Source organism: Pecten maximus, chromosome 4 (genome assembly GCF_902652985.1).
Source record: "Pecten maximus chromosome 4, xPecMax1.1, whole genome shotgun sequence".
NCBI lineage: Eukaryota > Metazoa > Mollusca > Bivalvia > Pectinida > Pectinidae > Pecten > Pecten maximus.
Window position 1 is genome coordinate 12,024,893 of NC_047018.1, and position 22,496 is coordinate 12,047,388.

The 22,496-nt window shown below is 38.2% G+C and overlaps 1 protein-coding gene across 1 annotated transcript in view; it reads right to left on the reverse strand.

Moving 5' to 3' along the window:
* The window catches only part of LOC117324885 (carboxylesterase 5A-like), a 92,879-nt gene extending 73,722 nt beyond the window's left edge, over nt 1–19,157 (reverse strand). Inside the window, exon 1 of the mRNA XM_033880713.1 lies at nt 18,720–19,157. Within this exon, the coding sequence (XP_033736604.1) occupies nt 18,720–18,932 (213 nt within the window). The 5' untranslated portion in view covers nt 18,933–19,157. The remainder of the gene's footprint in view (nt 1–18,719) is intronic.
* Between the last annotated feature and the right edge of the window lie 3,339 nt (nt 19,158–22,496).

Below are 22,496 nucleotides of genomic sequence, written 5' to 3' on the forward strand. Positions count from 1 at the left end.
TGATGTTATAACATAACCAGTCTAGTAAAGTACTAATGTTATAACACAACCAGTCTAGTAAAAGTACTAATGTTATAACATAACCAGTCTAGTAAAGGTACTGATGTTATAACATAACCAGTCTAGTAAAGGTAATGATGTTATAACATAACCAGTCTAGTAAAGGTACTGATGTTATAACATAACCAGTCTAGTAAAGGTACTGATGTTATAACATAACCAGTCTAGTAAAAGTACTGATGTTATAACATAACCAGTCTAGTAAAGGTACTGACGTTATAACATAACCAGTCTAGTAAAGGTATTGATGTTATAACATAACCAGTCTAGTTAACGCACTGACATTATAACATAACCAGTCTAGTAAAGGTACTGATGTTATAACATAACCAGTCTAGTAAAAGTACTAATGTTATAACACAACCAGTCTAGTAAAGGTACTGATGTTATAACATAACCAGTCTAGTAAAGGTACTGATGTTATAACATAACCAGTCTAGTAAAGGTACTGATGTTATAACATAACCAGTCTAGTAAAGGTAATGATGTTATAACATAACCAGTCTAGTAAAGGTAATGATGTTATAACATAACCAGTCTAGTAAAGGTACTGATGTTATAACATAACCAGTCTAGTAAAAGTACTAATGTTATAACACAACCAGTCTAGTAAAGGTACTGATGTTATAACATAACCAGTCTAGTAAAGGTACTGACGTTATAACATAACCAGTCTAGTAAAGGTACTGACGTTATAACATAACCAGTCTAGTAAAGGTACTGATGTTATAACATAACCAGTCTAGTAAAGGTACTGACGTTATAACATAACCAGTCTAGTAAAGGTACTGATGTTATAACATAACCAGTCTAGTAAAAGTACTAATGTTATATTATAGCCAGTCTAGTTAAAGTACTGATGTTATATCATAACCAGTCTAGTAAAAGTAATGATGTTATAACATAACCAGTCTAATAAAGGTAATGACGTTATAACATAACCAGTCTAGTAAAAGTACTGATGTTATAACATAACCAGTCTAGTAAAGGTACTGACGTTATAACATAACCAGTCTAGTACAGGTACTGATGTTATAACATAACCAGTCTAGTAAAAGTACTGACATTATAACATAACCAGTCTAGTAAAGGTTGAGAGTTGACAGTTTACTTTGTTATAGGGAGCGTTCTACATTATACACAGAAAAGGGTCGCCAAGTGTGGTGTTGGCGAAAAAAAATGTGTTTGGAATGATAAATTAATATGTTGGGGATTACTGATTCGAATGAGTTGTGATATATAGGTACAGCGGATGGCTCCTTGTGAAATAAAAGTATTGGATACGTTTGTTGTTTGAAGTTTACTGAATGGGTGGAATGACATTTCCAAAGAGTTCCAAGATTATACTTTTTCTAATTTTTGTTGAAGGTGGAGAATCTCAGAGGAAGGCCAATAGCCATTTATACAATAGTGTCAACGTCGAAACCGTGATGACATTTACAGAAGGACCTAACACCGAGCCCTAGGGAAATTTAGATGTGATGTTGGCATACAAAGATCTTTACCTCTCCAACGATAACAGTCTGTTTTTTGTTACAATTCAAGATCATTCTGGATCATAGAAAATTTTTATACAATAACTTGTCTATTCTTTGTCAGGCCAATGTTTATACAATAGCTAATCTATTCTTTGTCAGGCCAATGTTTATACAATCACCAATCTATTCTAGGTCAGGCCAATGTTTATACAATCGCTAATCTATTCTTGGTCAGGCCAATGTTTATACAATCACTAATCTATTCTTTGTCAGGCCAATGTTTATACAATAACTTGTACAATAACTTGTCTATTCTTGGTCAGGCCAATGTTTATACAATAACAGAAAATCCTGATTCATAAACATACCAACGTTATCAATCTCAATTATATTTATTCGACAATTGCATACAATTCCAAAACAGTACTTTCTTTTATATAACACAGCACAGAACATCGTGGATAACATATATATATAACTTAAACCTCTTGGCAAAATCTGCACGAATACCAACAATACCCTTTGGCATTAAGCTGTCAGTGTAACGCTATTTGGAGCCTTAGAGCATCTTCAGCGGTGTACTATTAATTAACACGAGAGAGAAAAAACAAAAGGAAAAAAGAGCAATTCTTCATAGTCGGTATTCATAAATGATCATTGAAGATTGTGTAACTTAGAAATACAGTACACTGTTAGTCGTGTATTACGTTAAGATTGTTATAAATACATGGACACGTAGACGTTTTAGTGTGAAATGCAGCAGACACATACAACCAACACCCTTGTAAATATTCATTAAGGCAGTGTGATTATCTGACGCGATCTTACTGGAAATGGAAAGTATAAATGTAACATTAATCGTTTATCGGTGGCTAGCTTGGCCTTGTTAGCTAGCCTGCACAATCAATAGCAGCAGAAATATTCAATATGTTGTCGCCCATCACCTTATGTTAATTTGGTTTCTCGTGCAAAAATCCTCAATACTTGTGTCATCCGCACCATCACAACCGTCAACACAATAATGTTTACAAACGTGAAGCCCGAGTTAAATGGTTAATACATATGACATTTAATATCAAATATTGGAAATACTACATAGTCTTCTACTCTATGGGAATGGTAGATTGTATGGTTCGGGACTAGTAGAGGACAGAAAGGAATGAGCTGATGAAACAGCTGTATAAGAACGCTAGTACCTTAATAATACAATAAATATAAAATTAAAGTAGATAAAAGTAAGAATCACAGGCAGATAACGGAAGAGTCCTGGAGCTGTATTTTCTTAGGTGATAATTATGTTCCTAATAGTTAAAGTGGGACGAGGCTGTACAAATATACCTGTTTGCAAGTTCAATTTGTCCACGAACTGTAACTAGGTAAGTTATTGCTCATTTTTAGATTCATGGTTTTAGCCAGGTACATGTATATCTTGTTAGGCCAGGTACATGTATAGCTTGGTAGGCCGTGTGTATACATGTATAGCTTGTTAGGCCAGGAACATGTATAGCTTGGTAGGTCAGGTACATTTATAACTTGGTAGGCCGGGTACATGTATAGCTTGAAAGGCCAGGTACATGTATAGCTTGGTAGGTCAGGTACATGTATAACTTGGTAGGCCAGGTACATGTATAGCTTGGAAGGCCGGGTACATGTATAGCTTGGTAGGCCAGGTACATGTATAGCTTGGAAGGCTAGGTACATGTATAGCTTGTTAGACCAGGAACATGTATAGTTTCATAGGCCAGGTACATGTATAGCTTGGTAACCCAGGTACATTCACTAGAGAGGGACGCACTTTGGCATCTGAAGATATCTCATACTGACTTATGTCGTGATTTCGAGGCTTAGCTTTCGTAAGGGAACTTAATTAAAGTGTCCTTGGTATGTTGGTTACAGTTTTGGTCATGCTTGCATCGCTACAAATGGTGAACATACTGGTTACCCACCCCACTTCTGAATGGTTGGCTGGCATCTTCGGCTTGTCGTATATGCCTTTGCATGCATTGATCCGGAGTGGTTGGCCGTGACTCCTATGTCAACCAATCCGGGAAGAAACTTGAGTATGTAGAACACACTGGAGATACGGACACAGGTAATAAACCTGACATAAAAACATGGCATCAGAGGGAGGGATCGGGTGATATTAGTAATGTTGGAGGGGAAACATAAACTAGCGAACAGAAGGGAGCATGGTTTATGGTCTCCGTAATCGATTCCGAGATACCTGTTAATATGGTGTGAAAGGGGAACAGCGCCTCCGGAATATGTCGAGATGTTATTACGATGTTTGTATTTATACCTGTCTTAATTCCATAAGCGGTGATCTGTAGTATCTGGACGGCTACAGAGGGTTCCACACTTGGTTAAAATGAGCTTCATTCTGGATTCGGTAACATGTCTCTCCCGTGACCTCTTGGGCCTGTTCCGACTTTGATTCGCTCAGCCGATATGGCAGAATTTGAGATTTTGGTATTGGATTGGCCGTTTTGAATACTCTGGATAACCAGTTTTTCAATACTTTTTATAAATTCAGGACTAATTTTACCCTTTTCCTGTTCCCTTGTAAGGACATTCTACATGAACGGTCTTTACGGTTGAGATACTTTCTAACAGAGCTTTCCGTTGACTTTAATTTCCACATTGAAAGTAACAGTGCAACATAGCAATCACCTTTCTGTTTTTGGTTAAGTTTAAAAAAAAAGAAAGAAAAAAAAAAGAATAATAATCATTGGACTGATCTTTTGAGTATCGGTTTTCAGTGACATGTTTTTCAGGTCGTCCAAACCAAGCTATGCCCAATATTTGTGGTAACCGTGTATTTCTAAGATTACTTCGTTGATATCCTCTCATACCAATTTAAACTCTTGTTGTTTTCACTGTTACATGCAAGCTCCTTCTAAACTCTAAATGTGTTACGGGAAAACAAGCAGTCCTGTCACAATACACGGAAGGAGTCACAGGGGTTCACGTAATAACCGGTATAAAAGAAAACATACTTCTCCTTCATATAATATTTTTACTGTAAAGACAGTGATACCCAAGTTTCCAGAAAGACAGGCAGAAGAAGAAAAGTCATTAAAGAAGTAAAATATTGCATGGTTGGTTTTGTCCAATGAAATTGACTGTCCAAGTGCTTTACATGATCACATAAAATATCTCTAAGGGTTCCAGCACCAACATTTATTATTATACAAATCCTACATGAAATGTTTGCTTTTACTTTTATTACATAAACAAATGCAAATGCATATTAAAAAAAACATATACACACATAAATAAAGTCTCGTTCAGAATTATATAGTGAACCGTCTTCTATTTATCTCGTGAGCTTTGTCGTCAGCTAAGGTCGGTGATTGTGTTTGCTGTGTTGGTTTGTCGTCAGCTAAGGTCGGTGATTGTGTTTGCTGTGTTGGTTTGTCGTCAGCTAAGGTCGATGATTGTGTTTACTGTGTTGGTTTGTCGTCAGCTAAGGTCGGTGATTGTGTTTGCTGTGTTGGTTTGTCGTCAGCTAAGGTCGGTGATTGTGTTTGCTGTGTTGGTTTGTCGTCAGCTAAGGTCGATGATTGTGTTTGCTGTGTTGGTTTGTCGTCAGCTAAGGTCGGTGATTGTTATCTACCATGCTGATTTGTCCAGTTAATCACCGTGAAAAGACTTAACAGAGGACGTGATTGGTGATTTGGAGTCATACCGGAAATAGTGTCCTGTGGAAACTAGGTCAAATTTCCGGAAATTAGCTCACTAAAATGGTTTTTGTATGGGAAATGTCTTTGTAAACGATTAACAATAACCCTACAACTGGTATTCACCACTGTATGGACATTTACAAAAATCGTTTCATTGATTTTTGAGAGAGCTTGATAAGATAAAGATAGACGGTTAATATTTGGAGAGTTCTGTGTAGTTTTGGTTTCGACGTGAACATTTCCTGTCCTTTTGCGGCATGTAATGCATGTTGTAATTAACATTTTTGAAAACTTATATAGATAACATTTTTGAAAACTTATATAGATAACATTTTTGAAAACTTATATAGATAACATTTTTTAAAACTTAAAAATATAGAAGCAGCGAGATCGTTATATGATTACATGATCGTAAGAGCCGACTGAATATCTTTTCCCTTCTTTGTGAACAACTTTAATCTTCCTACCTTCTCTCTTTGGGCCTTTAGTTGAGCGTTTGTCCCTGTAAGGAAGGGGTGTCCTCTGGCCGAGACTTACCAAGTCTGTAAAATGGTAGTTGCAATTCCTACTTACCACTCAGCATTTTAGGAGTGGGACGACTGGTTCGCCCATTGTCAATATAATGTGACCGGCTGGGGTAACCTGCTGGGTTTCTTCGGCAGTATGCTTCTTGATTGAATTACCACAGCAGTTAACGTTGATAGCGCGTTAATTCAAAACTCCGGACTCCTGGAGAAAGATGTAGTCTCATGGAGTTGATACGAAATCATTTTAACAATATTAACTGAATATACCAAACACGGATAAGTCGAAGATGACAAGTAAAATATTCGACTTACCTGATGTTTCAATGTACGGACATATACAATGACATAAATGAAAGCGAACATCTTATATCATAACAATGACTTTTGTTATGAATTAATCTTGGCAGAAGAATACGTCATGTAATAAGCACTAATCATATCGCACACACGTGTATAAAACGCACAATCTTATTGACATTATCGGGATGAAAGCCCGTCCTCAATTCACATTTTACATAATGAAAATCCGTATCATTTCATCCTGTAAGTGTCTTTAAATGGTAATATAAGAACGGACATTTCCTAGACCATAATTAATTAATTCAAACAGTTCTATAGACATTGGTATCCAAACTATGCAACAACAAAGTGTATCAACATTAAAACTTTGTTGACATGGGGCGACCCCAACAGTCCAAGTATAACATGAAAACATTAAAATGAAGATTCGAAACTCTGATCAATTATTTTTTTTCTAAAATTAAGTAAAGATACAATTGTAAAAATTGGCCTTTCATAAAACGTGCATACACTGTCTTAATCGTCCTATAAAAAGAAAAGCTGATACGAAGTGTAAGCACAGACAAGCTTGGTTAGCTTGATTTAAAAACACTATTAAAGTTTTTTTCTTAAACAAATGAAAATGGCAATGCTAACCTGGAAAAGTATTCAACACAAGCAAGGAAATGTTGGTATAATCTAGTAGGGACGGACCACAACATATAGTCGACACAACTACTGAATACGAATCATATTTCCCGTGTCCTATGGATATAAAATGATAAAAAAACTTCTCCATGTTAAATGCATTAAATAATAATTTAGCGGGAGAGAATAAGTGCCTACAGACGGTGACAAAAGCAATCCGGTATCTATTGTAACGGACAACCAATCAAATCGTCCGGTATCTATTGTAACGGACAACCAATCAAATCGTCCGGTATCGACTGTAACGGTCAACCAATCAAATCGTCCGGTATCTATTGTAACGGACAACCAATCAACTCGTCTGGTATCTATTGAAACGGACAACCAATCAAATCGTCCGGTATCCATTGTGACGAACAACCAATCAAATCATCCAATATCTTTTTTAACGGACTACCAATCAAATCGTTCGATTTCTATTGTAACGAACAACCAATCAAATCATTATGTTAGTATTTCAATTCACAGAATGTTTTCTTTAATGCAATGTTGATTTGCAATTAGAATGTTTATGTTTCCTTTTATTCAACCAATTACGTTTAATTCAATTCTAAAGAACTGCCATATATTCAGTTTGAAGAATGAAAACATTTAAAACCCATTTGCTTTGGGACCACACATATATTGTACAGATTGATACATCTAGGTATACTGACGGCTGATGGGTTAGGAATAACGAGACACGAAGTCTACCATCACTCACACATATACACACCGCTATATGGCGATTGCATTCTCTGGTAGATCCTGGAAATGACCCACGTCATGTCAAAGGCTTTGTCCCATAGGCCTTAGGCCTTATTTTGTAGTAGAATATTCATGTCTAACTATTGATTAAAGTGTGTGGATCTCGTAGAACACTCTTCCTCCAAAATGTCTTGTCATATAAATACAATGCTTTAAACTTGATCTGCAGTTATGTTTAAATTATTAATATGCAGCTAAATGTTCATGTGATCGTATAAGACATTTCGTTAACAGTTGAGGTCTTTATTTCGTCCGGAGCATTGAAATGTACAATGATAATTAAGCACAGGTGAAGATGGGTTCTGTTGGTACACGTAACAATTACTGTGCATATTCACAGAAAACGAGACAACTTCAAAACGTTGAATTTATTGAAAATAACCTATTCCCTAAATTTAAATAAACATTCGTATTAGAAGCTCTACACATTACACACATTACTTGTCACTGGTCACATGGGCTGTTAAAGTGACAATACTTACTCTACACATTACACACATTACTCGTCACATGGGCTGTTAAATTAAAAGAGAATATCTCTATACAGTTTAAAAGCGACGCCAAACTCTATAACCTTAAATTAGACATTCGTATATAATAAAATATAAAACGATGTTTAATTACGTGATTAAAACATGATTGCGTGATGAATGAAATAGCCTAGTTGCTAAGTTGAAGTAAACATAACTTGACATTGTATCCTTATTGCTGTAGTGTCGAACACATGAAATGGTGTACCAAAAGGTATACAAAAACTACCATTAATGACAGTTGTCAGCAGTGCGCTGTACCATGATGGTATCAGGTCTGTCCCAAATGGCAATGGCGCACTCCATCTTTCCTTGCAACTAGAACATAATAATGTAAACAGGAGAATACCGACGTGTAAAAAGAAACCGTAATTCTAACTTAAGATCTATAGAACAACGTGGACGAAACAGGAACAATACAAAGGATATAAGACCAGGAGCTCCGAAAGGGTAGCGTCTTATGATTTGTCATCAACTGTCGCTTTGAAATTCTCGGTCAAGTTCAGGTGTCATCCTCAAAATGTAACCAGGGATAAAAAATACACAAAACCCCATACTTTTCCATAGTTCTCATCCAGTCCCTTCTCTCTATATGCTGTGTTGTTTGTCCGTCTGTTTGTTAAGGCATTGGGAGATGTTTTGTTGAAAAGATGGAAAAAAATCCCTGTGTTACTAGCCTCCGTCGTAATCTGGCTGTCAGTATTAAAAGTAGCTGTGAACTTGAATGGCTCGAAGTCCTTGCCGTTTGTGCATGTTCCAGGACATTTCCCAGCTCCTCAAGCATGTTTCGTTTTTCCAGATCACGAGATTGCATTCTAGGACGTGCATCAATCCTGTACAGCATGTTGTAAAAGTCTAACAGGAAATACTTATTTAGCCAAGTGGGTTACTCCATTATACTACAGGAAGTGTTCCAGAATACATTGCCAGGGGGAGACAGAAGACATGGACAACGTTAGTGTGTATTCTCTCAAAGGTCAGGGTCGTGTTGATCGGCGGAGACTAGGCCCGTTACTACTGGTAGATTATCAGGTTTTGTATGTGTTAAATGTCCAGATCTATCAGGTGTGATGTACATGTGATGTACTCATGACAGGTTATCATGTTATATACACCGGTGGGTGTATATCTGTACTCATGACAGGTTATCATGTTATATACACCGGTGGGTGTATATCTGTACTCATGACAGGTTATCATGTTATATACACCGGTGGGTGTATATCTGGACCCACACAATCATCCTACCGTTTTACTGCACCAACAGCGAATAGCACCGTCTCTTAATCTCTTAATACCTTCTTTTTAACGATGATGTGATGGTGTGGTCCTCTGATGTGGTGTGGTCCCCTGTTGTGGTGGTGTGGTCCCCTGATGTGGTGGTGTGGTCCCCTGTTGTGGTGGCGTGGTCCCCTGTTGTGGTGGCGTGGTCCCCTGTTGTGATGGTGTGGTCCCCTGATGTGGTGACGTGGTCCCCTGTTGTGATGGTGTGGTCCCCTGTTGTGATGGTGTGGTCCCCTGATGTGGTGACGTGGTCCTCTGTTGTGGTGGTGTGGTCTCCTGATGAGATGGCGTGGTCCCTGATGTGATGGTGTGGTCCCCTGAAGTGATGGTGTAGCCCCTTGTGTGGTTGTTTGGTCTCCTGATGTGATGGTGTGGCCCTGATGTGGTGGTGTGGTTTCCTAATGTGATGATGTGGTCCCCTGTTGTGGTGTTGTCCCCTGTTGTGGTTGTTTGGTCTCCTGATGTGATGGTGTGGTCCCCTGAAGTGATGGTGTGGCCCCTGATTTGGTGGTGTGGTCCTCTGATGTGGTGGTGTGGACCCTGATGTGGTGCTGTGGTATCCTGATGGATGTGATGGTGTGGTCCCCTGTTGTGGTGGTTACTCTGTGGAGGTGGTGTGGTCCCCTGATATGGTGATGTGGTATCCTGATGTGATGGCGTGGGTCTCTGATGGGGTGCTGTGGTCGCTTGATGTGATGGTGTGGTCTCCTGATGTGAAGTGTGGTTCCCTGAAGTGATGATGTGGCCCCTGATGTGGTGGTGTTGTCCCCTGATGTGGTGGTGTGGTCTCCTGATGTGAAGTGTGGTCCCCTGAGGTGATGGTGTGGCCCCTGATGTGATGGTGTGGTCTCTATTTACGGTGTCTGTCCATTGTTACGATGTTTCCCATGCCAGCCCGCACTGTTGTTTGTCCATAGTTACGATGTTTCCCATGCCAGCCCACACTGTTGTTTGTCCATAGTTACGATGTTTCCCATGCCAGCCCGCACTGTTGTTTGTCCATTGTTACGATGTTTCCCATGCCAGCCCGCACTGTTGTTTGTCCATAGTTAAGATATTTCCCATGCCAGCCCGCACTGTTGTTTGTCCATAGTTACGATGTTTCCCATGCCAGCACGCACTGTTGTTTGTCCATTGTTACGATGTTTTCCAATCCAGCAAATCATTAAGGTCAAGTAAGCAATGCAATGAGCCATTAGTGTCACTTCAGCAATACATTGAGCCATTGGTGTCACGTCAGCAATACATTGAGGCATTGGTGCCACATCAGCAATACATTGAGTTATTGGTGTCACGTCAGCAATTCATTGAACCTTGGTGTCATGTTAGCAATACTTTGAACCATTAGTGTCACGTCAGTAATACATTGAACCATTAGTGTCACGTCAGCAATACATTGAGCCATTAGTGTCACGTCAGCAATACATTGAGCCATTGGTGTCACGTCAGCGATACATTGAGCCATTGGTGTCACGTCAGCGATACATTGAGCCATTGGTGTCACGTCAGTAATACATTGAGTCATTGGTGCCACGTCAGCGATACATTGAGCTATTGGTGTCACGTCAGTGATACATTGAACCATTGGTGTCACGTCAGCAATACATTGAGTCATTGGTGCCACGACAGCAATACATTGAGTCTTTGGTGTCACGTCAGCAATTCATTGAACCTTGGTGTCACGTCAGTGATACATTGAGCCATTAGTGTCACGTCAGCAATACATTGAACCACTGGTGTCACCTCAGCAATACATTGAGCCATTAGTGTCACGTCAGCAATACATTGAGCCATTGGTGTCACGTCAGCGATACATTGAGCTATTGGTGTCATGTCAGCAATTCATTGAAACTTGGTGTCACGTCAGTAATACATTGAGTCATTTGTGTCACATCAGCGATACATTGAGCTATTGGTGTCACGTCAGCGATACATTGAGCCATTTGTGCCAAGCCAGTAATACATTGAGTCATTGGTGCCACGTCAGCAATACATTGAACCTTGGTGTCACGTCAGTAATACATTGAGTCATTGGTGTCACGTCAGTGATACATTGAGCCATTAGTGTCACGTCAGCAATACATTGAGCCATTAGTGTCACGTCAGCAATACATTGAGCCATTGGTGTCACGTCAGCGATACATTGAGTCATTGGTGCCACGTCAGCGATACATTGAGCTATTGGTGTCACGTCAGTGATACATTGAGCTATTTGTGTCACGTCAGTAATACATTGAGTCATTGGTGTCACATCAGCGATACATTGAGTCATTGGTGTCACGTCAGCGATACATTGAGCCATTGGTGCCACGTCAGTAATACATTGAGCCATTGGTGTCACGTCAGTAATACATTGAGCCATTGGTGTCAAGTCAGCAATACATTGAGCCATTGGTGTCAAGTCAGCAATACATTGAGCCATTGGTGTCACGTCAGTAATACATTGAGCCATTGGTGTCACGTCAGTAATACATTGAGCCATTGGTGTCAAGTCAGCAATACTTTGAACCATTAGTGTCACGTTAGGAATCATTGTGCCACGCGTATTGAATTAGATACAACAATAAGAATTAAATGGAATCAGTTTTTGTGTTATGGAGGAGTTTTCAAGTTTTCAAACACGCGATATCCATTTCCTACATCATTAGACCATTATCAAAACCTTAATCCTTGATACATTTTCACAGCTACCAACTCCTTCTCTTTTCATTTTATTTTGTTGTGACGTCAAAATTGTATTGGAGCAACGTGTGGTAGATGTAACGAATTAAGACATTACTCTCGGATTATAAAATGTGTCCCTGTTGGTAGATGTTCTGTCGTTACTCATGGCAGAAGAAATATGAAAAGTAACTCTTTAGTGAATAAAATTCTTCTGCAGGACAATCAGCTTTCGACTGGAGAACACGTGGACATCATGAAGTATAAAGGACATACTGAGGACGACCGGACAAGAAACCAACACACATCACAACAGGCCTGAGTTGGTTACCTCTGTGATTGCAGGTGATTAAAACGTTTGTTATGACGTATGAATGTTGATGCTTTCTACCTAAGCGTCAAGGTTTTGCTACGTTAGAATATGCTGAGAGTGTCAAACGTTGATAAACACTCGGAGGTCAACGTCTTGTTAACGCTTGTTTTATGTTTAGAGCATCCCCTTGAACTATCGAGTAAAATATCATCCTATACTTGTGTTTGACTTTCAACTGGAATCCTTCAATAGCTTATAGGTTGTAAATATTTAGTAATTGATAAGATACACGTTCCTATTGTTCTGTGTGTTTTCTTTGTCTCGGATTTTCTTAGATCCAGGCGGATAATCGTGAACATATACGCAGGAACGGGCTATTGTTATGATTAAAGTCCGATACCGCTTACGTATATTTCCGAAGCATTGTTATTTCTTCTGTTTTGTTTAAAAGGAATGTTAACAATAAATAAACACAGGGGTAGTTGCGATTGGAAGATATAGATAAATTAGATGCATAAAAAGCGATTGTCTGCTTCCTGTAAACAATACCACGTGCTCTTTGTTAAACAATACATGTACAAATAACTGTTACATGTATATGGTAAACACGTGACAGAAATAGAAATCTTCTTTCAAATTACAGACTGATATCTTTGTATCCACTGTTGGAAAAGGTTTTGAAAGAGTTGTGTTTAAACATATCCGTACCTTCATGCCGAACCAGGTTAATTTTGGTATGGTGGATGAAATCTTCAAAATCCATATCCTCCATACGAAATTAAGGTTCATTCGAAAATCCCTAAGCTATGGTTTAAAGAGAATCAATAGTTTAGATAGTCCAACCTGCATCTGTTTTGAATTGCTTCATAGTCAGATCTTCAATCACTTATTGAAATATCATTAAATATATTTCGAATTGATAAAGACTAGCGGTAGGTTTAGTACGTTATACTTCTCCATAATATTAGTGAATCTGTTCACTGTTGTTCTGTTCTTTCTTTGTTCTATTGTCGTAATGTTACAAACATGTTACTATACACACAATTATTAATTAATTAATTAATAATAAAAAGCGAGCACGACAGTGCAGAGCTTCAAAAGGATCTGGACACAATGTGTAAGTGGAGTGATACATGGCTACTTAAGTTGCACCAGACAAATGCAAACAGATGAGAATAGGCAAGGGAAAAGGAAGAGGACATGATGCTACCATCTCAACGGGAAATACCTGCAGAAAAACCAAACAAGAGAAGGACATAGGAGTAATCATCGAGCTTTCGTTTGACGAACATATATCTGAAAAAGTTAAGAAAGCGAACTCTATATTTGCACTCATCAGAAGGACTTTCCAGTTTATGGACACCAGGTCTTTTATCCCATTATATAAATGTCTGGTAAGATCCCAACTGGACTACGCTAGTCCTGTGTGGGCACCTCACTTACAAAAACACATTGACAAGATAGAAGGGGTTCAAAGAAGAGCAACCAAGTGTCTCCCGGGAATGAAGGAATTGACCTACAGCGAGAGGCTGGAAAAACTCAAACTACCAACTTTGGCATTTAGAAGAATTAGAGGAGATATGATAGAACTGTACAAAATAATAAGCGAAATATATGATAAAGAATGTTTTAATGGTATCATTTTATGGAAGGATGCTTCTGAACGCAACAGTACCAGAGGACATACCAAAAAAATATTCCCTAGACTATCCACAAATACGCTAAGAAAAAAATACTTTTCAAACAGAACAGTGTCAATCTGGAATGAATTGCCAGAACAGGTTATATCAGCATTGAATGTAAACTCCTTCAAAAACAAGCTAGACGATCACTGGAAAAACCAAGAACATTTCTTTAATTACAAAGCATCAATTAAATCATAAACAATGTACAGTAGACCGGACAGAAGTACTATATCAATCTCATGTATTATTTTGAGTCTGGTATAGAGGACTTTAAAAGTCCTGAACCAGAAATAAACTTATCTTATCTTATCTTATCTTAATTATGTTACTAGACACCAAGTTATGTTACTAGACACTCAATGATGTTACTAGATATCGGATTATGTTACTAGACAACCATTTTTTTTACTAGACACCTAGTTATGTTACTAGACACCGAATTATGTTACTAGATAACCAGTTATGTTACTAGAACCTAGTTATGTTACTAGATAACCAGTTATGTTACTAGAACCTGGTTATGTTACTAGATAACCAGTTATGTTACTAGACAACCGGTTATGATACTAGACACCTAGTTATGTTACTAGATAACCAGTTATGTTACTAGAACCTAGTTATGTAACTAGACAACCAGTTATGCTACTAGACACCTAGCTATGTTACTAGACACCTGGTTGTGTTACTAGGCCTCCAGCTATGTTACCAGACTCCTAGTTATGTCACTAAACACCCAGTTATGTCACTAGACAACCCGTTATGTTACTAGACAACAGTTATGTTACTATACACGAAATTATGTTACTTGACAACCAGTTATGCTACTAGAACCTAGTTATGTTACTAGACAACCCGTTATGCAATTAGATACACATTTATGTTACTAGACATTAGACAACCAGTTGTATTACTAGACACAAAATTGTGTTACTAGACAACCAGTTATATTACTAGACACAAAATTTTGTTACTAGGCAACCCGTTATGTTACTAGACAACCAGTTGTATTATAGACACAAAATTGTGTTACTAGACAACCAGTTATATTACTAGACACAAAATTTTGTTACAAGGCAACCCGTTATGTTACTAGACAACCAGTTGTATTATAGACACAAAATTGTGTTACTAGACAACCAGTTATGTTACTAGACAACCCGTTATGTTACTAGACAACCCGTTATGTTACTAGACAACCCGTTATGTTACTAGACAACTCGTTATGTTACTGGACACCAATTTTGTTACTAGACAACCAGTTATGCCATTTACTGTCAATCTGATGTATATACAATATGTTTGAGGAAGAGAGTTGATAATATTGTCACAACTTGTGCCCAATCCTTTTGTCTCTTTTTGACAAATACACATGTTAAAACTTGATTGATCAATATTCCTTCGGCTATACTAGCCTAGACCTACAAGCTTAAGCTCTAAGATTTAGAAAGTTTTACATTTGAGGCTAAATCCCATTCCCCGACCAATATACAAATACAATTAACGTTTCCGGTTAACATTCTCGTGAAATGATAATTTACTAAAATAATTCTAACACGCTTCTGTGATAAGTTACTGAAATGATTCTAACATGTTTTATTGATTGATCATGCACTAAAATGATTCTAACACGCTTCATTGATCATGCACTAAAATTATTCTAACACGCTTCATTGATCATGTACTGAAATGATTCTAACATGCTTCAATGATTGCTCATTTACTGAAATAATTCTTACGCGCTTCATTGATAATATACTGAAATATTTCAAACGCTTTATTTATCATTTAGCAATCATATTATCTATGAAGCAGTTCGTACCCTTTACGTTACACCTGTATATATGGCCAATAGTGTTTAATAGAGTGGCGTAGGAAGCAGGGGGGGGGGGGGGGGGGGAGGGCAATTGCCCCCCACTTTTTACAGGTCGTCTGCACTAGCCTGGTAAGTCAATATCTATATCTTAATACGAAATTTTGCTTAACTTCATCATATAGATTCGATAAGATGATGATAATTTGTAAAGTTGATTGATAATGAGAACAAGACAGAAACACAACATGAATAAGGGTGCGCGGTTTTAACGTGAATCGAGTGATACTAATTACCGACAGGTACGAATGAGGAAACACCATATTACATGAAACGGCACTGGCATCTGTTGTCGACAAATTAGCAGCATATAGGGTTCGCTTTAGATACACATTCTATCAGATTCGAATAGTTAAAAACCTGTCAATTATTAAGGAAAAATAATAAGTTTTTAAAGTGAATACCTTTTCTAGGTAAATTTTCCCTTTTTTCGGAGGAGGATTTTTTTTTTTTCAGAAAGCCTTAAAAAAAATTAGGCTCGCGCCTACCCGCTTGCATTATCACTAAATTACTGCCCCCTGAATGATTGCAAATGTGCTATATTCATTTTCCGCGGGGGGCTTAGCACCCCTGGAACCCCCTACCAGGGCACTGCCCTGGACCCGCTGGGCGGCCCCCAGACCCCTCACAAAAAAAAAAAAAATAAATAAATACTACGGCGCTTGCATTATCACTAAATTAATGGACCCTCCCCGCTTTTCGAAAATCCTGGATCCGGGCCTATTGATTCATGTTTACTATAAATAATATATCCTGATTGCGTAAATAACTTATTTTTTAGCAACATAAATTATCATGGGATGTTGAAATGATAAATTGCGGAGATGGCATACGATTTGTTTAGTGCGTGTTCAGTTTTAGTGCGTAAAATTTAAGGTTAAAAAAAAATATTGCCAACGGACACCGTGTCACGCGCGTTCGGACTGACATCGTGTCATCCGCGTTTGGACGGACATCGTATCAGGCGCGTTCGGACTAGGTCGTCTAATATATACATAATGAACAGTTCAAATAGATAATATACTCCAAACATGAAATCAGGCCGTTTTTGTTCTCTATAAAACTGCCTTTCTAACGAATTTTATACTCGCTTTATCAAGTTACAACAGACTGTAAACAACGAGTTTCAGACTCGCTCTTCGTATTCATATCATATGTTCTACTTCGGTAACATCATTTAGAAAAACAATAAACTGTATCAATGTCTGAGGAAATCCCTGGTGGTAAATAAACAGTACTGGATAGCATACATGAATTTCTGAATCCACACGTTGGGAACGGAAGAGGATTATTTAACACCTGAGATGATTCTAGACAATAATTTTCGTTTTTTATGTCAATTCAAGGGATTGCTATATTTCATGAGAGAATTGCTTGAATGATATATTTCGACAAATGCTTAAAACAAATTTAAAGTCCGAAACAGAAATCGAACGTAAATTTGATTGCTACATAAATCACATTTTCATTTAAATACATATACATCTGATACTTGTATTTAATTCCCTATTGACCGGTATGACTTCTTCTGTCGATTGATCGTAGCACAATTCAGTAAGGCTTAGAAGGTACACCAACTCATCACTTTACAAGTAGAGGTTAACGAAGCTGATATCATAGTATCTACATGTAGATAGGTGTGTGTTTTTGACAATTTTGAGAAAACTTTTGTGAAGTTAAAGCAATTATTTGCGTGGATTCGTTTTTGTTTTGTTTTATTGGGTTTTTTTGTTTTTTTTTTAGATGATATTGAGTTGTACCAGATACAGGCGAGAGGCAACACATGGGTGAATACGGATCAAATCATTTTCGTGTGGCACAAATAAGCAGTATTTCATTGCGGCCCAAATAAGTAGTATTTCCGTGCAGCCCAAATACGCAGTGTTTCCGTACGACCCAAATAATCAGTGTTTCCGTATGGCCTATATATAAGCAGTATTTCCATGTGACCGAAAATAAGCAGTATTTCCCTACGGCCAAAATAATCAGTGTTTCTGTATGGCCTCAATAAGCAGTATTTCCGTACTCCCCAATAATCAGTACTGACGTACGGCCCAAATAAGCAGTGACTCTGTATGGCCCAAATAGACAGTGGTTCTGTACGGTTCCAATAGACAGTGGTATGCCCCTTAAAGGCAGTTGTTCATTACGGCCTCAATAGACAGTGGTACCGTCTGGCCCCCTAAAGACCGTGCTTCATTACGGCCCCAATAGACAGCGGTTCCGTATGGCCCCCTAAAGACCGTGGTTCATTACGGCAACAATATACAATGATTCCGTATCGGAATTCTGATGGTATTTTCCCCCCATTTTCCTATTGGATAATTAACATTTACATATGAAGCTTCTTTTATTTGACAATGTTCAGGCATAATGTAAAAAATGCAAACTATTTGATATGGAACTATTTCTATACGTACATGTATGCATAAAAAACTGATAGTAACCAGAGCAACGTTTGCTATAGGAACTGTAACAGAATCATGTCATCGTTTTTTTCTTTTCTTTATTATTCTTTTATCATGAGTCAATAACAGTGTCTGATTTTTAGCTTATATTGAAGGGTTATGTAAGTTCAACACTTCACAATTTTCCCGTTGGGTTTATACCTTTGATGCATAGAGTTATCATCATATCCGTAATATCACTTTGTATACTTAGAAATCGGTGTTTCCTTTTAATTTACATATACAAAAACCGTAAAGTTATACGATTAAGATCCCCTTTACAATTAATTGGGGAAAAAATCACGCATGGATTACATAAGTTTGTATCAATATATGGCCAAGGAAAGTTCATAAGGAATACAGAAGTACAATTTCATGAAATAATATGTGAAATAATAGAAAAGTGAACAAACTTGGCTAAATTGTCCCTTTAAGAATCATACATACCTCAAACCGTAGGCTGTGTTTGGGTGGGGCGGCAAAGGGCACGCCCAGGTATTGTTCCACGTGCTCGCCCACGAGGCGGTTGGTAACGACCCCCCGGATCGTGCCGTATAGGGTCTGTCGCGTCACATATTCTCGGTACTCTCCAAATATGATATGGTGCCAAAGCACAACACAAGACAAGCACAAAACAAACGGTATTCCAGGGGACTTCATTCCGCGAGCCTGTGGTCTGTCATGTAAGGTCCACTCGCCAGCCGATCATACACGCAGGTTGGTGGCCGCCTGCATCGTCGTTTCATTTAAGTAAAATGAAATGTGTGTATTTGTAGCCTCCTGCTATCGTGATTTTCGTATTTCCCTCACTGTGATTGCCATACTGGCGAGATTGCTAGGGCCACCGGTACTGTGCACTGTCTTGGTTATGATCGCAGAGCACACAGCGCCCTAACACATCTTATAGTGTACATGTTCACGTGTACTTTAGTTCGTACAAACTTATAACCCGTGTAGTGCCATAGGTTCCAGTATTTACCCGATAAATGAAAATCAACCATACTGATTACGGTGTTGATGTCAGCCACTTGCTGCTATGTGAAGATGAAACACTAAAGTCCAAGTAAACGCTCTCAGGCCAGACGCTGGTTTAACAGATTCCATTTACCAACATTTTATTTCTAATAATTACATCTTCAGAATGGATATTTACGAGTTGGTCCTGACAGATTACGGAATGCCAGAAATTAAGTACAGTGAGCCTTTTACTTAATTTAGTTATAGTAGTGTTTCGGTGTTAGATGGTACCCGCTATATAGACAATGATATTATCCACTAAGGTAATGTCTCTATGTTATTTGGTATCAGTCACACTCAGTATCATTTTTGTCTTGGTTGTAACTGGTTATCGAGCGATTACATAATCACACATTCCAAAGTCCACATCCACAATACTTCGTGCTAAGTATTATCCAATTAATAGCTTATAACTTATAAAAATATCAGCCTATGGTTCACAACTTATTACCATTTGCAGTTGATGGTTCAAAACTGGTTACATTATGTATAATATGCCGTTAATGGTTCACACAACAGTTGATGGATCACAACTTATGATAATTATGATTCACAAATTATTATCATTATGTAGTTGATGGTTGACAACTTATTATCATTATTATGTAGTTGAGTGTTCACAAATTATCATTATTATGTAGTTGAGGGTTCACAAATTATTATCATTATGTAGTTGATGGTTCACAAATTATTATCATTAAGTAATGGAGGGTTCACAAATTATCATTATTATGTACATGTAGTTGAGGGTTCACAAATTATCATTATTATGTAGTTGATGGTTCACAAATTATTATCATTAAGTAATGAGGGTTCACAAATTATCATTATTATGTAGTTGAGGGTTCACAAATTATCATTATTATGTAGTTGATGGTTCACAAATTATTATCATTAAGTAATGGAGAGTTCACAAATTATCATTATTATGTAGTTGAGGGTTCACAAATTATCATTATTATGTAGTTGATGATTCACAAATTATTATCATTAAGTAGTTGAGGGTTCACAACTTAAAATCATCACGTAATTGAGAGTTCACAAATTATCATTGTTATGTAGTTGTGAGGGTTCACAAATTATCATTATATAGTTGAGGGTTCACAAATTATCATTATTATGTAGTTGAGGATTAACAACTTAAAATCTTTTAGTAGTTGATGATCCACAAAATATTATCAGGACGTAGTGAAGGCTTCACAAATTGTCATCATTATTTAGTTGATGGTTCACAAATTATTACCATTATGAAGATGAGGATGCACAACTTAAAATATTTATATGGTCTCTATTAGGTAACGGAGGTCTTTATTAGTTAACGACCGGTCTCTATTAGTTAACGGCCGGTCTCTATTAGTTAACGGTCGGTCTCTATTAGTTAACGACCGGTCTCTATCGGTAAACGGCCGGTCTCTATTAGTTAACAGTCGGCCTATATATGTAAGTTAACAGGCAGTCTCTATTAGTTAACGACCTGTCTTTATTAGCCAACAACCGGTCTCTATTAGTTAACGGCGATCTCCATAAGCCAACAACCGGTCTCTATTAGTTAACGGCAGGTATCTATTATTAGTTAACGCCCGGTCTCTATTAGTTAACGGCCGGTCTCTATAAGTTAATGGCGGTCTCTATTAGTTAACGGCTGGTCTCTATTAGTTAACGACCGGTCTCTATTAGTTAATGGCGGTCTCTATTAGTTAACGGCTGGTCTAAATTAGTTAACGGCGGTCTCTATTTATTAGGTAACGGCGGTCTCTATTAAGTAACGGCCGGTCTCTATTAGTTAACGGCGGTCTCTATTAGGTAACGGCCGGTCTCTATGAGTTAACAAACGGTCTCTATTACTTAACGGCCGGTCTCTATTAATTAACGGCGGTCTCTATTAGTTAACGGCTATCTCTATTGTTAATGGCCGGCCTCTATTACTTTACGGCCAGTCTCTTTTGTTTAACGGCGGTCTCTATTAGTTAACGGCCGGTCTCTTTTATTAGTTTACGGCCGGTCTCTATTAGGTAACGGCCGGTCTCTGTTAGTTTACGGTCGGTCTCTATTAGTTAACGACTGGTCTTTATAAGTTAACGGCCGGTCTCTATTAGTTAACGGCGGTCTCTATTAGGTAACGGTTTGTCTCTTTTAGGTAACCGCCGTCTCTATTAGGTAACGGCCGGTCTCTATGAGTTAACAAACGGTCTCTATTACTTAACGGCCGGTCTCTTTTAATTAACGGCCAGTTTCTTTTGTTTAACGGCGGTCTCTATTAGTTAACGGCCGGTTTCTTTTATTAGTTTACGGCCGGTCTCTATCGGTTAACGGCCGGTCTCTATTAGGTAACGGCCGGTCTCTATTAGTTTACGGTCGGTCTCTATTAGTTAACGACCGGTCTCTATTAGGTAACGACCGGTCTCTATTAGTTAATGGCCGGTCTCTATTAGTTAACGGCTGTCTCTATTGTTAACGGCCGGCCTATATTAGTTAACGGCCGGTTTCTTTTATTAGTTTACGGCCGGTCTCTATTAGGTAACGGCCGGTCTCTATTAGTTTACGGTCGGTCTCTATTAGATAACGACTGGTCTTTATTAGTTAACGGTCGGTCTCTATAAGTAAATGGCGGTCTCTATTAGTTACCGACCGGCCTTTATAAGTTAACAACCGGCCTCTATTAGTTAACGGCCGGTCTCTATTAGTTGAAGGCCGGTCTCTTTTAGTTTACCGGCGGTCTCTGTTAGTTTACGGTCGGTCTCTATTAGTTAACGACTGGTCTTTATTAGTTAACGGCCGGTCTCTATTAGTTAACGGCCGGTCTCTATTAGTTAACGGCGGTCTCTATTAGGTAACGGCCGGTCTCTATTAGTTAACGGCCGTCTCTATTAGTTAACGACGGTCTCTATTAGTTAACGGTCGGTCTCTATGAATTAACAACTGGTCTCTTTGAGTTAACAACTGGTCTTTTATTCGTTTACGGTCGGTCTCTATAAGTTAACGACTGGTCTTTATTAGTTTACGGTCGGTCTCTATAAGTTAACAACCGGCCTTTATAAGTTAACAACCGGCCTCTATTAGTTAACGGCCGGTCTCTATTAGTTGAAGGCCGGTCTCTATTAGTTGAAGGCCGGTCTCTTTTAGTTAACGGCCAGTCTCTATTAGTTAAAGGCCGGTATCTATTAGTTAACGGCCGGTCTCTATTAGTTAAAGGCCGGTATCTATTTG